Genomic DNA, 14,988 nt, shown 5'->3' with positions numbered 1-14,988 from the left:
ACCCCGGCAGTGTTACTCTTTAAGACTTCCCTTTTAGGGGTTGGGGATTTAGTTCGCATAAGTGCCTGCCTGGCAAGCCCGTGGTCATCAGTTTGATCCCTGGTACTAAAAAAAAAGACTTGCCTTTTGTATCTTCTTCTCAATCTATGTCAGATCTCCTATGAGATTTCAAGCCCTTATCAGTGTGAACTTCTAGAATATACACTAAAGATTTGCTTCAGTTCACCGCTGTCCAGGTTACCACCATTACCAGGGTCCTCGTTTCCATTTCATTCCTCTCCAGTTCCTCTTGCGCATGATGGATGGAATGATGCAATGGAAATCAAGTCCTGTGCCCTTCCTATTCCAAACCACTCTGGCCCTCCATGCAGAGTTACTGAGGCACCAGTCTCTCTTTAAGCTACATTTTCTTTCTTTCTCCTGAGACCACAATGTCCTTCAATTTTCTCACACTTCCATTTTTCATCTGTGTGCCTTTTCAGATATGTGCCACTCCTGCCTGGTAGAAATCATTTCTCTCACTTCTTCATGAAGCTAACCCTTTATCTTAATAGAAATCTCTTTATCTTAAGAATAATCACTGGCTTTCCCCAGTTTCCTTTCATATTTGTACAGCCTCTTTAGAGTTCTTGGCACACTCTAAATAATACTTGTGTGTTTTATTCAATCTCTCCACAAGTCTGAGCTTCACATGCCAGGGACCACCTTGGTTTTCTCTGCTTTTTTTAGACTAAATATAGTGTTTTTCAAACAGTGTTCTGATTTAACTTTCTAATCTCTTCACTTTGTTTTTTGCTTCTTATTTTTTACCCCAAAACAGAGAAATATGTTTTTCTTTTATGAATTTGAATGACACGTTCCTTCATCAGAAAATAGGCAGGAAGATGTGTAACTTGATACATCTGTCTGTCTCTGGTAAACGCTTCATTCCTTGCAAAAGGATGGGTCTCCTTTTCAGTCTTCCTAGGCCGCACAGGAATACCCAGGAGTAACTCAGTTTTTGGGGTTTTTTTGTTTAGTAAGACTTGAATTGGAGAAAGTTTATTGTATTTGAAGAGAGGGAGAGTAAGACATGACAGAGAAATCCCCTGTCCTCATCACCCCAACCCACTGCAAGATTAAATGCCCAAAATCTAAATCTGATAAGGAATTACAGCTAGATAAATGAACATTTTAGAATTTCTCTCCTGTGCTCCAAGGAAAGAACTCATCTGTTTTTGTCATACCTATTGCTATTCCTATTCCTATTTGACCTTATAAATGTTTAGAAAGTGAATGTAGGAGTACAAGAATGAATGGAGTTTTAAAGAAAGTACATCGGCTTCTTCATTGGTCAAAATCTCGTAGTCCCAATGGTTGACAGTTGTCTCTTCATAGACAGATGTGAGGTCATATTACTGTCATGAGTGTTGAAATGCTTAAATGGAAAAGGCTGAGTTGTGTTTTTATTTCTCGCAGCCAACCGCACCTATCATTTGTGAATTTCTCACCATGATGGCAGTCTGCCACACAGCAGTACCAGAGCGAGAAGGGGAGAAAATCATTTATCAAGCTGCGTCTCCAGGTAAAAATGAAACCATTATGAAGCATTTTTATATGGGAATGTTCCGAAACTTTGGTCTGTGTAGATAAAATTAAATTGAATTTGAATATGATATAAACAAATGATGGTTTTTAAATAAACATTTTCACTTACTAATTAGAGGAACCTTGGCTTTCAGGATTAACAATGTATGTCATGTGATTCTGTACATGTCATTTTGGGTATACAATATGTATCACATGGAAATTTGAATGAACAAAATTCACACATGAATAAAAATAGTTTGTATACATATATAATAATTTTCCCTTTGTGAAAATATAAATCTTTATGGAGGGGGGGTACTGGCGATCGAACTCAGGATTTCGAACTTGCCAGGCAAGCGCTTATGCAGCTGAGCTAAATCCCCGAACTCCTTTGTGAAAAAATAGAATAAACAATTAGTCATATATTATTTTTGCACATAAGTAGATCAGCTTACTTAATACTATGTATATGGCTACAGAACACAAAGTTTGTTCTCTTCTCCTATAAATGATAGGGAGCTGGATATGGAAAGTTTTATACATTTAAAAGGTTTCTATAAAGTGTTAGCATAGTTACCAGTATTGAATATTTAGACATTTTCATTATAAAATGAGGTAAATCAATCTGATAATTATAAAATTTAGGGGAAAAGACCATATTTTGGAAAACTGTTGGTATTTTTAAACTGTATCCTAAACCAGTGCCTTGATTTGTAAAAGGCACCAAACTCCTAAAAAGGGAAAAATCTCATTTGGTTAGAATAGAACCTATATGAGTATTTTTAATCCTACACCCTGTCTCAGTAATGAAAATATTTTCTAATATAGTGATAGAAGTAGTTAATAGATAATAAAGTATCAATTACCTTTAATCAGTTTAAATTGAATCCTCAAATAGTATTAGTTTTTCTTTAGTCAACATATTAGAATGAAAAAGGATAAAACTTGACACTTTTGTGCCATTCATTTCAAGAAAGGTTTTCTACCAAATATGCTGGACGAAGGATTACATTTAAATTATTCTCATAAGAGTGCATATATTACTGGGCATGGTACGGAGATCCAGGTGTGTCTCATGTACTTACATTCTCTTCATTCCTCTGTCATTGTCATGTAACTGTAAAGAAAAAATGGATTTCAATAACAGATGCCAAAATAAGAAGAATTTTAATTAAACAAAATTATTTTATCTGCCTGTATTTGTCTTGCATTTGAGATAACCTTTTCCATCATATTTGCGTTTACCTCTTCATTTGAAACAGATGAGGGAGCACTGGTCCGAGCAGCCAAGCAGCTGAATTTTGTTTTCACGGGGCGAACACCTGACTCAGTCATTATAGATTCAGTAAGTTACTTATCAGCTTCTTTTTAACCCATGTAAGATATATGCTTAAATTCAAAGATAATGTCAGAACGAAAGAGTAGAATTTACCACTCCAAAAGCGATCACTTTCTGTGCTTTTTGTGTCTATTTCTTTAAGCATTTATACATGTCATTCTTTCAGAAATGTGTGATTGATAATAAAGTTTAATATTATATTTAGGCTTTGCAATATTGTAAATATCTACAGACTTTCTATTCTAGTCTGCTAAATGATTTATTTTTATTAAATCAATTTTCTTTTGCTTACTCTTTTCCATATTTCCACTAATTATTTCCATATTTCCAATAATTATTATAATTATTACAATTTTTGATGAATTAAATATTCAGGACCAAGTTTTTAAATGGGCTAGCTTCATCGTATATGTCACAAAAGACGGCATCTGAATGGCCAATAAGCACCAAAAAATATTGTTAGTCCTCTAAAAAATACAAAACTAAAAAATGACATTCCACTGAACATGCAGCAAGAATGCTAAAAGTTTTAAATATTAACCACACCAAATGTTAACGACTATAATTAAAATATTGGAACTGATATTGCTAGTAGATTTGTAAAATGATACAGTGCTTCTGGGAAAGCTTTTAAAAGTTCTCTAATAAAGATCAGTGTATACCTGATTCAGCAAATATAGTCAGTTACATGGGAATAATGAAATTTTCTGTCCACCAGTACTTGCAGTGGAAGTTCATAGCAGCTTTATTCATAGTGGCTGAAGACCAGAAACAAACCAAATGTTCATCAGTAGGAAAATAAACAGATTATGAACTCTTACAGTGGGGATATCTAGACAACAAGGAATGAGCTCTTGATTCATCAACAGAATAGATGATTCTCAAAAACATATGAAACCAGAAATAAAAATCTAGACACAAAGATGTGCATCTTTTCTAGTTTCATTTATATTCAGCTTGAAATCAGCTAGAAGGGGCTCGCTGTGATAGAATTCTGGACAGTGGCTGCCTCAAGGCAGGGAGGAGACTGATTGGAAACCAGCACAGGGAATTTGTAGAGTGATGGGAATGTTAGGATTCTTGGTCAAGTAGTGTTTTCATAGACTGTGCCTTTGTCAAACTATACAGTTTTTTAACTATACAGTAAAGATCTGTATGTTTTTGATTAAGTATAATGCTATCTTATTTAAAAATTATTTACTGTGTCTGGTGTACTTGTACATAGCTAACATTGATATTCAGAATTTTTTCTTTTTTAATTTCATGTTTCCTGACACAAAATTATTTCCTAAAAATAATCTTTCCCTTTATATCCTGAGAATAACTCCTTTGCATTTTCAAAAACTGCTTCATTTTCTTTCCATTAATAATTGTTCCCCATACTTTCTTAGTGCAGTTTGCAGTATCGTCACACCAGATAATCTCTCTGGTAGCAACTCTTTTCTTCTGTTTGTTGGTGTTATTCTAAGATCTGTTTTTGTGGCACTTGGAATACCTTTGATTCTCTCCTGTGTTTTGATTTATCTAGTTTTCTGAACATTACCACATTCCCTTCCATATTTTAGAAGAAAATAGTTGTTTGTGTTGACACTTTGATAGTAAAAATAAATGATCAGTGTTCATTTCTAAAGACCCTTGAGGCATTTCCAACCATATGTAATCATGTATTCTTTCCTTTCATAGCTGGGGCAGGAAGAAAGATATGAATTGCTTAATGTCCTGGAGTTTACCAGGTAAAACATCTGCTCTGTAATTTATCTGGATAAGATATATTTCCATGCATTTTTACTTTTTTCCCTTTTAAATAACTGGAATATGCTTTTTTTTCTTTAACTAAATTTGTGTAGGTAAATATTAAAATATTTACCATACTGTAGATAAATTATAAGCTGCTTCATTCAGAATACTGTAGTGCATGGCTTCTGGTGGCAGTTCAAACTCCTAGAAATGTAAGTGTCTGATTCACAGGTCTAGAGCAAGGAGTCTGATGGCTGATGTGTTAGCTTTGAGATACTTTTCTGTAATGCACACCTAAGATAACCACTTTATAAGGAAAAAGGTTTATTTTTGCTCACAAGTTTGGAGGCTTTCCTGGGCACAATATCAGTGAACTGATATCGGCTATCCCACTAGAGCCTACCTCTTAAGGATCTCCTCGTAAGGTTTCACCATTTCCGTAATGCCTCTCAGGGAAAAAGCTTCAAAGGCGTAAGTGTTGGACATTTAATATCCAAAACTATAGCAACGGATGATTTATGAACAATTATATTGAGAAAGACCTGAGATTTATGTGGCATGCAGAGGTTTACAAATATTTCCTTGGAAGGAAGGCTTCTGATAAGGGGAGAAATATTTCCTCCACATCAGGAAAAAAATCAAAGGAGATGGTTCATGCATAGTTAGATATAGAGGTTTTAATGGCAAAAAGGAAAGGGATTTCATGGCTAAGTTACCGTCCAGATAAATTCCAAAAAATTCAGAGAGTCTGGTTGAGGAAGAAGCATAGATGATGGAAAAACAGGAAAAGTATGCTGTGTGGTCTTGCAGAAAGTAAGAAAACAGGATTCTTAAGAGAAATGCAGAGAGTTAGTGTGCAGTGTGGAGTACCTTGTTGGTATTAGAGAGCCTGTTTTTAACTAATCTCTATAACTGAATGACTTCTCCACAGTGCCCACTTAATCTGCTACATCACTAAAGAAAGCACCTGGGTACCATTGGGCATTTTTGCCAGGAGAAGAAAGGAGCAAGGAAGTGAATGAGTTTGGGGCCATTGATCCAAAGTAGATTAAGGAAGGCATGAATCAAGAAGTTAGAGTAATGTCGTGTATAACAAAGGAGGCCTAATTAAATGTACTTGGAAGTTGCAAATCCCTGTGGTCTACAGCACCCCAGAAGTATTAAGTGGAAAGTTTTGGAGATAAGCAGTTTGTAAGCTTTAAATAATTCTTCCTCCTCCTCCTTTTCTTGAGACAGAGCCTTACTCACTATGTAGTTCAGGCCAGCCTTCAACTCACAGTGATCTCCTGCCTCAGCCTCCCAAGTGCTAGGATTACAGGCGTGTGCCAACATGCATGGCATTTTAAATAACGTATAATATATTATAATAATTGTTCTGTATTACTAATAGTCATTGTTAATCTCTTACTATGTCCAGTTTATAAATTGTCAGGGTTCTGTATGTATAGGAAAAAATATAGGGTATGTAGAGTTCAGTACTGTCCCTTGTTTCAGTCATCCACTGAGGAGTCTTATAAGGTATCCCTGTTGGATAAGAGGAGACTGATGTAATCTTTGAAAAACAATAGTTGTAAATGCCTAAACTGTCTTTCACAGTACTAGCATTTACCATTAAATGTGATTATGTGCTTAAAATTGATGTAACTTGTAATTCATTTTTAATATATCTGAAAACATTGGGCAGGGCTTTGCTCTGCTCTGTTGGGTATTAACTCTTGTGGGTTTCTAGGGAGCCATTTTGTAAATTATTCCTCTAGGGCAGTAGATGGTACCCTCATGGGTTAAAAACCGTAATGTAACTTTCAAGGGTACTCAACTATTCACCAGGGTTTGTATATGTGGGAGGATAGGGCTCATATTTTTGTCTAATTTATTTTTTCACTGTGAGTATTAAAATATGTGAGGCATGACAAGCATATCCTCAGTATGATGGCACATTGTGGAAAACCTCTTGTTTCAGCGCTAGAAAAAGAATGTCAGTGATTGTTCGTACTCCATCCGGGAAGTTACGACTCTACTGCAAAGGAGCTGTAAGTTTTTATTTTTGTCTTTTACTGTTTTGATTTATGATAGTTTATGATAATATGTGTTAGGCATTCTGCTGTGGAAATGTAACACAGATGTTTAACGTGAAGTTGCTGACATCACTTTGGTTGGTGTTTTACGGTACCAGTGTTCAGCCTCTTCTGGTGAAATGTGGAATTCCTTCAGGGTGAATTTGGTATGTTTAAATGTTTGGACTAGGACTGAGGATGTGGCTTGCATGTATAAAGCTCTGGGTTCAATCCCCAGCACCCCCCAAAAAATTGGCCTAAGTTATTTTTATAATTCAATTTTTATGTGTAATATGTGAGGTTTATGTTACATTAGCTGTTTTAGCAGATAACAAGAAAATATTTTAAAATTGTATTAGAATGTAGGGATTACAACTCCATTTTTAATCTAATTATTTAAAGACCATAAGAATAAACCTAATCACAATTATGGCAATTATTGATTATTGTTTGTCTTTAGTTGTTTTAATTATATGAGAATTTTGGCCATTGGTTGTCATTGGTATATTAGGTTATTTGGACAGAAACAGTAATGTGTGTTCCAACTGAATTTTCCTTTTAAAATATGTTGCCACTTATGGAAAAATGAAAAATATACTAAGCCCTTTACTAAAATCAGTTAGTGTTTGCCTTCGGAATTGTCCTTTCCTGATATCTACGCTATAAATTTGCCAGTTTATAACTTTGCAATTTTAAAAAGAATCAATAATTTTGTTTTATACCGTGGAAATTTAGAAACTGAACCTAAGAAGCCCAAGTGTTTTATTTAAATTCCTGTTTCGAATGGGAAATGCCTTGGTTTTAAAGCATTGAAATGCAATTTTTAGATGTCTGGTTTTAAAGCATTTTAATGGAATTATTTCATGATGTCTCATGAATTTAGTTTTAGGATTTCTTTGGTTTTGTATTCCCATTGATTCAAACATCTAACATTTATTCATTGAGAACATTTTAATACCAGACTTTGAACTGGATTTTGGAGATACGAGGAAAAGACCTACAACGTGTCAAGCCAGGGGAATGTGTGAAAAGAAAAGATTAGTATATAAGAGTAAGGCACATTTTAAAGCTCCATATCCCAATGGTAACATGCGCAACACTTTTAAGTGTTGATATATATCTAGTTTACAGCACCCAAATCACATCCTTTTTTAGTTTTCAACAGTCTTCTACCTATAAACTTCAGCAAGTTGAAGCATTAAATGAAAAAGCCATTGGGCTACTTTTGTTAATATATACATACTATCTCTGTGATTATTAACTTGCTTAATGCATTGTTTCCCATCACACCCAAATTGGTTGTTAAATGTGCTTAAGTAGTAAAAAAAGGCATAAACATGTGAAACAACAGGGAATGTGAGAGAACTATTTGTAATTTGGCAGGAAATAACTGAATAAGAGATAGAAAGATGAATGTAGGTTGGGTCATTTTTTTCCTTGAACTTGTACTTTTTTCTTGATCATTCTGTTGCCTTTTGGGAAAGTGATTTAAGGCTGAAAACAGATGCACACAGAGCTCCAACTAAAGCCACTGATGACAGACCAGGCAAGAGCTGATTAAGGATGAACCAAGGCCTTTGTGGAAAAGACAGAGGAGAAAGATTTAGCACTTAGTAGCTGATGGCCTGTGGGTGCTGAGGGAAAGGATTATCTAGGATCATACAGGATTTCTTCTTGGCTTACAGAGTGGAATGAAGTGGGTAAATTCAGTTACCACGACAGAGAATTGGGAGCTACATTCAGGGCATAGGGTAAATATACCTCAGTATTATGGAGGAATAAATCCGGGGTACAGATACAGCATTAGGACTTAAGCATAGCTGGAAACTAAAAGCAGGGACTGGTAAGGTGTCATTTAAAAAAAATACTTCCTCAAATGAGAAAAGGGCTAAAAGTGAAAAGTAGAACCAGGAAAACATTGAGATTTGAAGGAGAATCTAAGGAGCCTGTTCATTCCTTGTTAGAGCGAATAACCAGCAGGTAACAGGAGCAACAAAAAGCCTAGGTAATCAGGGCTCATTCAGGAAAGGAGATGAGGGGAACAGAATGTGAAAAGAATTCAGATGGTTTATATACATGTACCAACTCTCCACAATGAATGGAATCATTGTGTCTTTCAAACGCATACTAATAAAAATTTTAAAAATTTAAAAGATCCCAAACATTTCCTACCCCTACAAACAAAAAGCATACATTCCAGTCAAGATAGTATAATGGGTTCCTACTTGATATATCCCCTCTATTCCAAAGTTGTAACAATAATTATCTATCTTTACTGTAAAGAGAAAATAGATAAACCTAGCTCAAAAGCAAGATAAATGTCTTTATAGGCCAAAATAGAAATAGCAAATCTAAATGATTTATTGAAATGAAATCTTGACCTGGGTAGGAGTCCCAGGCTCTGGGATTTAAATCAAGGAGCCGTAGTTAAAGTTTGGCTTCCGTGGGGCAGGGGGCAAATAGTACTGTGTGAAATGAGACGGGAGCCGGCGTCCCTGTTCTGATGCCAAGGACACTGTTGAGCTTCCGCAGTCATGAGAAGAGGCTGCGGAAAGCTCCTGCCAGCCTCAGCCTAGGCCAGACGAACCCACTGGGTTGGCACACGTGCAAAGAGGGACAGGAGGAGCGAAGCTCAGAAGCACCTCAGACAACACATGAGCACCATCAACAGCCGGAACGTGGGCTCATTCATGTAGACCAGTGTGATGACTAAGGATGCTTAAAGCTCAAAGATAAAGTCCAACTGTTTTTAATAAAAAAAGAAATCAGAAGGAGAAATGGAGATCTATACAAGGTAGCTTTAAAGTTATAAGTAGTTTTAAAATTATCAGTACATGGAATAAACCTCAAGTTGAACACAGTTGAAGGAGTGGGAGAGAGAACAGTATAAAGACATAGCAGTTCTTTATTTATGTATGACTTGCTTTCCCTACTTTTTTCTAGAATTTCTGTAATGAAATTGTTTTGTTAATTTTTAAATGAAAAAAAGAACAATATACAATATGTAGATTATCTGTAGTGGTAGCCAACTTTGAAAAAGCCACATTTACACAAATAAAATTTAATTTAGTTAAGAAAGCAAGAGTCTTTCTACTTTAACATGTTTACAGTATACAAAAATTAGAAATTTGATTTATAAACAATATAATAGGGACCTTAAAGTGACTATCAAATTAAGGGTCTCTTAAGTAAAATCCTTTGCCATACACAAAAAATTAGTTGCTTTTAGTAAGCAGAGAGAAGACAGCAGAGACAAAGTATAGATAATTATGAATGGCATATGTAAACACTCATTTTTTGTATATTTCTCTGTGGGTGAGTCTCTAGTCTCTCTGTCTTTGGTGAGCATTCCAGGTCAGAGGAGCCCAAGCTTCTCGCAGCAGGTTAGTCTTGCCTTGTTGTGTCATTGGACAACAATTTCATAGTCCTTAAGGTTACTTTGTTAATTTAGCATGTCAAAATCAAATAAAATTATGAGGTGAATCTCCACAAAGAACTTTTACTTGGAAGCAGAACCCCAAAGTAGAATTGCAGTTCAAGACACCCATGCATAGGTCACAGCGGCCTCTGATATATCCAAAAGACAAAAGGAAGGTTGGAGTCTTTACAAGGATAGAGAAATCTGTACAAGTTATTTGGGAAAAAAGTTTCATTGAAACTTGCAGGGAGTTGAAAAGTTGCCAGGCTCTGATTGGCAAGTGACGCCAGATTGCTATGCAAAGCTAATCTTCAAGACGCAGCTGGTTGTTCCATTGTCAGTTGCTGAGTAAAATACAGTAGTGTTAAACTCATGTCAGGTTGTTTCAGTGGACTGATTTTAAGAGAAAGTTCCTGGAGCAGGAATCTGTGCCCTGTGTTACAATTCCACTCTTTTTTAGCAGAGCATAACAGGAACAATGCCATTTTGCACGTTATTTTCACAATAGTAAGATTATCTAGTTAATTTTAATGTAAATTGCACCAAATACTGTATCTCAGGCCAATTTATTTTTGACTACTGCCTTCTTATTGTTGACACTTGCATTTTATGCTGTCATCTTTCTTCATTTGGCAATATTGAAGTATGTGGTATTGCATGTGACATTTCCAGATGATTGAAGAGTGCATCAAATATTTTATCCTTTTAACAAATAATTTTTAATATGGGTTCTGAGAACAGATCATATTTGAAATTTATTCTAAAAGACAAATAGGCAACTACAACTGTTTGAATGAAAATCCACTGATGATGGTGACTTATTTGATTGTGCTGTGCTGAAACCTCGTAATTTTCTTTTACCTTTATAGGGGTCAGATCACAAGATAACTAAGCCCAGTGAGGATTTCCACAACCACAGACTCAGGTTCTAAGTCTGATCCCCTGGCATGGTTTAGTGTTCAGGAAAAAACATTTGTTAGCACCTAGCATGCACCAAATACTTCATGTAGCCTTCTGAATACAGGAATGTTACATGTCTAGTATCTAAATGCTTATTTCTTTCATGAAAACGTGACTAGCCAATTGTGACTGTCAGTTAAAAACACAACATATTTAATACGTGTTTAATGAGCCACATTCTGGCCCCCTTTTTTTTCCAATTCTACCTAGAAGGTAGAAAATTAATTTTTTTGTATTCTAAGCATCAATTACTTGCATTAGAATATTTGGATACATTGCAGTATTTAATATCCCTAACTTTGTTAACTTTAATCACTTTTTCTGACTTTAATTTTAAAACATTTGCTTAGCTTAAAAATGGCCTATATTAATATCACTGAAAATTTTTTTAGTCTCTGGGAAAAAAGACTTCATAAGTTATACCTTTCCTTCCCAGGAAGGAGCCAGAAGGGGAAATTATCATTTCCTTCTGCTTTGCCCCCATTCCCATTCCGCCACTGAAAAATGAAATGAAATTCATAATTGAGGCCTGGAATATTCCATCTGTTTTGAGGTCACTAAATTCCGTTTCTCTCAAGGGTTCTAAATCATACCCCATTAGTCTGTTTTGAAATCTCAGCCCAAAGACTGGAGACCCAAAATGGGTAATACTACTGAGAAAGTAATTGCAGGTAAATGATTTATTTTTTCCTAGTATAATAAAATTGTGAAGGCTGAATACTAAAATTCTTAAAAACATTAAACCAAAACCAGAAGATAACTAAGAGAACAATAGTTAATTTATAAAGTAGCAAGAACTAAAAAAAAAAAAAAAATGGTGCTTAAAACTAAAGCTAAAAGGAACTTTTAAAATAACCTTCTCATTTTATTTTGCAAATTAATCTAACAGTCTTAAAGCCAGAATGACACAATTAGAAATATTCAGCTACTTAAGTTAGTTGATAAGTAGTCCAAGATTCTCTCACTGTACCCACTGGCTCCTCTCAGTGGAGTCTTGTGTTACCTAAAGTTTGTTCTGCCAGCACCAACACCTTGAAGGTCCTCTAGCCCTGCAAAGTCCTGTAATCAAGTGGGTTTGGGACACATGCCCTAGGAGGTCTACTGTGGACCCTGCCATTCTAAGACCCTCAGAAATATTGCAGCTGGATGGGCTTCTTGGCTTTGTTCAATCCAGCATTCCCCAAACTCTCCAGAGTTCTGCAGAATCTTCGAGGATGAGGGGAATTCTTGGAGTATATAGAAAGAGAGGTGTTGGTAGAATATGAGATTTTGAACATTGGAGTAACTAGAGATAGCTTCCAGAAGAACATATGCAGAGTAGAACCTGCCCTCAGTGTCCACAAGCAGTCCTTCCCAGGACTTCCATAGATGCCAAAATTCATGAATGCTATGTATGAAAGGGCAGAGTACTTACATAGAGCTATGCTATCCTGTATTATATCTGGATCAATTTAGCACCTAAGGTGATGTAAGTATTTTTTAAATAGTCATTATACACTGTTGTATTATTTAGGGAATGCTAACACAGGAAAAAGGTCTGTACATTTTTCAGTACCAACGAAGCTTTCATACCCCTGACTGCATTTTCTCTCTGGGGTTGGTTGACTCCGTAGATGCAGGACCTGCAGATACAGCAATCCGTCTACATTTCTTCGTGTCTTTAGGAAATCATTGTTACTCATCAATGCAGTATTTTGTGCTTTAAAAAGAACAGTAAAAGTGGTTCTTTTTATACTGATTTCCTACTAATGTTGCCGATATCAACTTTTATTAAACTCAAAAGTCTTAAAAATTATATTATACATTTTGTTTGTTTTCCAGGATACTGTAATTTATGAACGACTTGCAGAGACTTCAAAATATAAAGAAATTACCCTAAAACATTTGGAGCAATTTGCTACGGAAGGTGAATATTCTGTGGAAATAAAGTATGATTAAGATACAAAGAAGTTATATGCTTTTGATATCTTACAGAGCCACTGTTTCTATTTTATTTAAAGATTCTTAAAGTAGCAATTATGGTGAATAACTTGGATTTTACTGTCTTGTTCCCATACAGTATTTTTATTTTACTTTTCTAAAACTATATTATTAAAATGTTGACAGCCTCAGACGCCATGGTTTAGGTGCCATTGGCTACAAATCTGTTTACTTAGAATGGATGTAGCTTATAGTTGAAGCACTTGACCTCCTTTGTGAATCTGTTAACAGTAATCTGTTAGGAAAGAAGCAAGAATCAAAGAACTGAGATGGTATTCTAAACTGAATAATAAAAAATAATTAAACCAAATTAAAACAAGCATTAAATTTAATTACAACTCAACATGTTTTAGTAAGCCCCTGCCCTGTGCCAAGCTCTGTGTGAGGCCTCACAGCCGGAGGTCGAGCTTAGCCCCGCATGTCTCTGTCCTAAAATATACAATGTGAGTCACACAGTGCATAGTCCAGGGAGATGATGTAGATAAGAAGAAATGAAGTGAGGTTGTTAGACATGAGGAGTCAGCTGCTACAAGCAGTTTAAGAGTCTTAGCCGTAACCTTGACAACAGTGGTCGTAGCTGTATCTGAATCGTCCATCTCTGAGTTTTACTGGTCTGTTTCAGCTAGAACAGTTGCTTATGGCCCAAACCTGACCCCCCATCAAATCTTTCTTCCTTCTAAATCCAGGTTTTAAAAAGATAGGAATTTTTTTAAAAATCATACCAAATAGGGATAAATAAAGGGCAAACAAGAAGCAAGAACACCAAGAATTCTCTCCTAGTCATCCAAAATGTAAGAACATCACATGCACAGAGTTCAGCTCCCTCATCTGGGCTTAGTGGGTTCAGCCTACCCACCACACAGTATGGCTTTGGTTTGGTCTGATCCAGTCTGGTCTGGTCTAATCTGGGTGGTTGAGGAGGACGAGGTTTGGGCATCTTCCTCTTTTCTGGTTACAATGCTACAGATATTCTGGCTCTTATGTTTGAATTGGCTTAGCCCACATCTTCACCCCATTGTTTCTGGCCTGGGCTAAGTGCTCCTTCCACTCTGTGGCTACCCTCAAATAGGTTTTCCGGTCAAGTTTCTGAAAGAGAGACACATGTTCTAATATGGGTCCACAGATTTAAATCCCACTCTCAGTGATCCAGCAATAGAGAACCCTCGGAAGACAGAGTTCTCTGGGTATTTATGTCCTGCCTCCTTTGCTTCTTGCTTCTGACTTATTCCCCTGAACATTATTTTATTTGACTTGAGATCACAGGGCGTACTGTCTGGCCTATCATTTTAAGTGTTAAATGATCTTGCCCAAGGGCATTGTTTTCTTGGGAACCAGAACCACTGTTTCCTTGCATGACTGACAAATGCTTTTGCCTCTTCCTTCTTCCAGCCCATCTGCTTTTTCTGGCTGAGCAAATGAAACTGTTGGGGATTGAGCACGTGGGGTGTGGGAATCACCTCAAACATTAGCTGTGTCACTTTTCCCAGGGAATGAATAAGTTCTATTCTTTTCTGCCACTATCCTTTGACTACATTTTAACTTTTTACTATAAATTTAGAGTAGTCAGAAGAACTCTGTGTCCCTAATTCCCAGGAGCTTTCATTTAATAGGGGAGACCCACAAGAAAAATCATATGAAACACTGTCGTTCACATAGGAATGTTGGGGGGAGGTTACCTCTAGAGTCTGATGAAGTAGAAGATGCTTTAAAAAGATGACTTTAAGAACTTAGACTAGATACAAAGCAAACAGTAGAAGGGAGCTTGGGAAAATGGAATGGAAAAAGATGACCATTGCTTGCCATTCCAAGGTTGAAGGCAGTTGATGAAATACATTTTAGCCATCCTTTGGGGTCTGTATCTCATCCTGGGGATCAGTTGGAAGATTTAAACAAAAGAAAAGCTTGATTTGGAAAAATCACACTTAGGTGGA

The 14,988-nt window shown here is 36.1% G+C and overlaps 1 protein-coding gene across 4 annotated transcripts in view; it reads left to right on the top strand.

The window, feature by feature from the left end:
• Positions 1-14,988, top strand: part of Atp8a1 (ATPase phospholipid transporting 8A1) — a 215,491-nt gene that overhangs the window by 99,195 nt on the left and 101,308 nt on the right. For all 4 annotated transcript variants that reach the window (XM_063240470.1, XM_063240472.1, XM_063240471.1 and 1 more), the window contains 5 exons: positions 1,459-1,564; positions 2,832-2,914; positions 4,592-4,641; positions 6,606-6,675; positions 12,899-12,983. In XM_063240470.1, the coding sequence (XP_063096540.1) occupies positions 1,459-1,564; positions 2,832-2,914; positions 4,592-4,641; positions 6,606-6,675; positions 12,899-12,983 (394 nt within the window). The remainder of the gene's footprint in view (positions 1-1,458; positions 1,565-2,831; positions 2,915-4,591; positions 4,642-6,605; positions 6,676-12,898; positions 12,984-14,988) is intronic.

Source organism: Cavia porcellus, unplaced genomic scaffold (genome assembly GCF_034190915.1).
Source record: "Cavia porcellus strain 051 isolate PalLab524CR breed Dunkin Hartley unplaced genomic scaffold, mCavPor4.1 scaffold_30, whole genome shotgun sequence".
NCBI classification, from domain to species: domain Eukaryota; kingdom Metazoa; phylum Chordata; class Mammalia; order Rodentia; family Caviidae; genus Cavia; species Cavia porcellus.
Note: the sequence above shows the minus strand (reverse complement) of the source record. Positions and strands in the feature narration are given on the sequence as shown.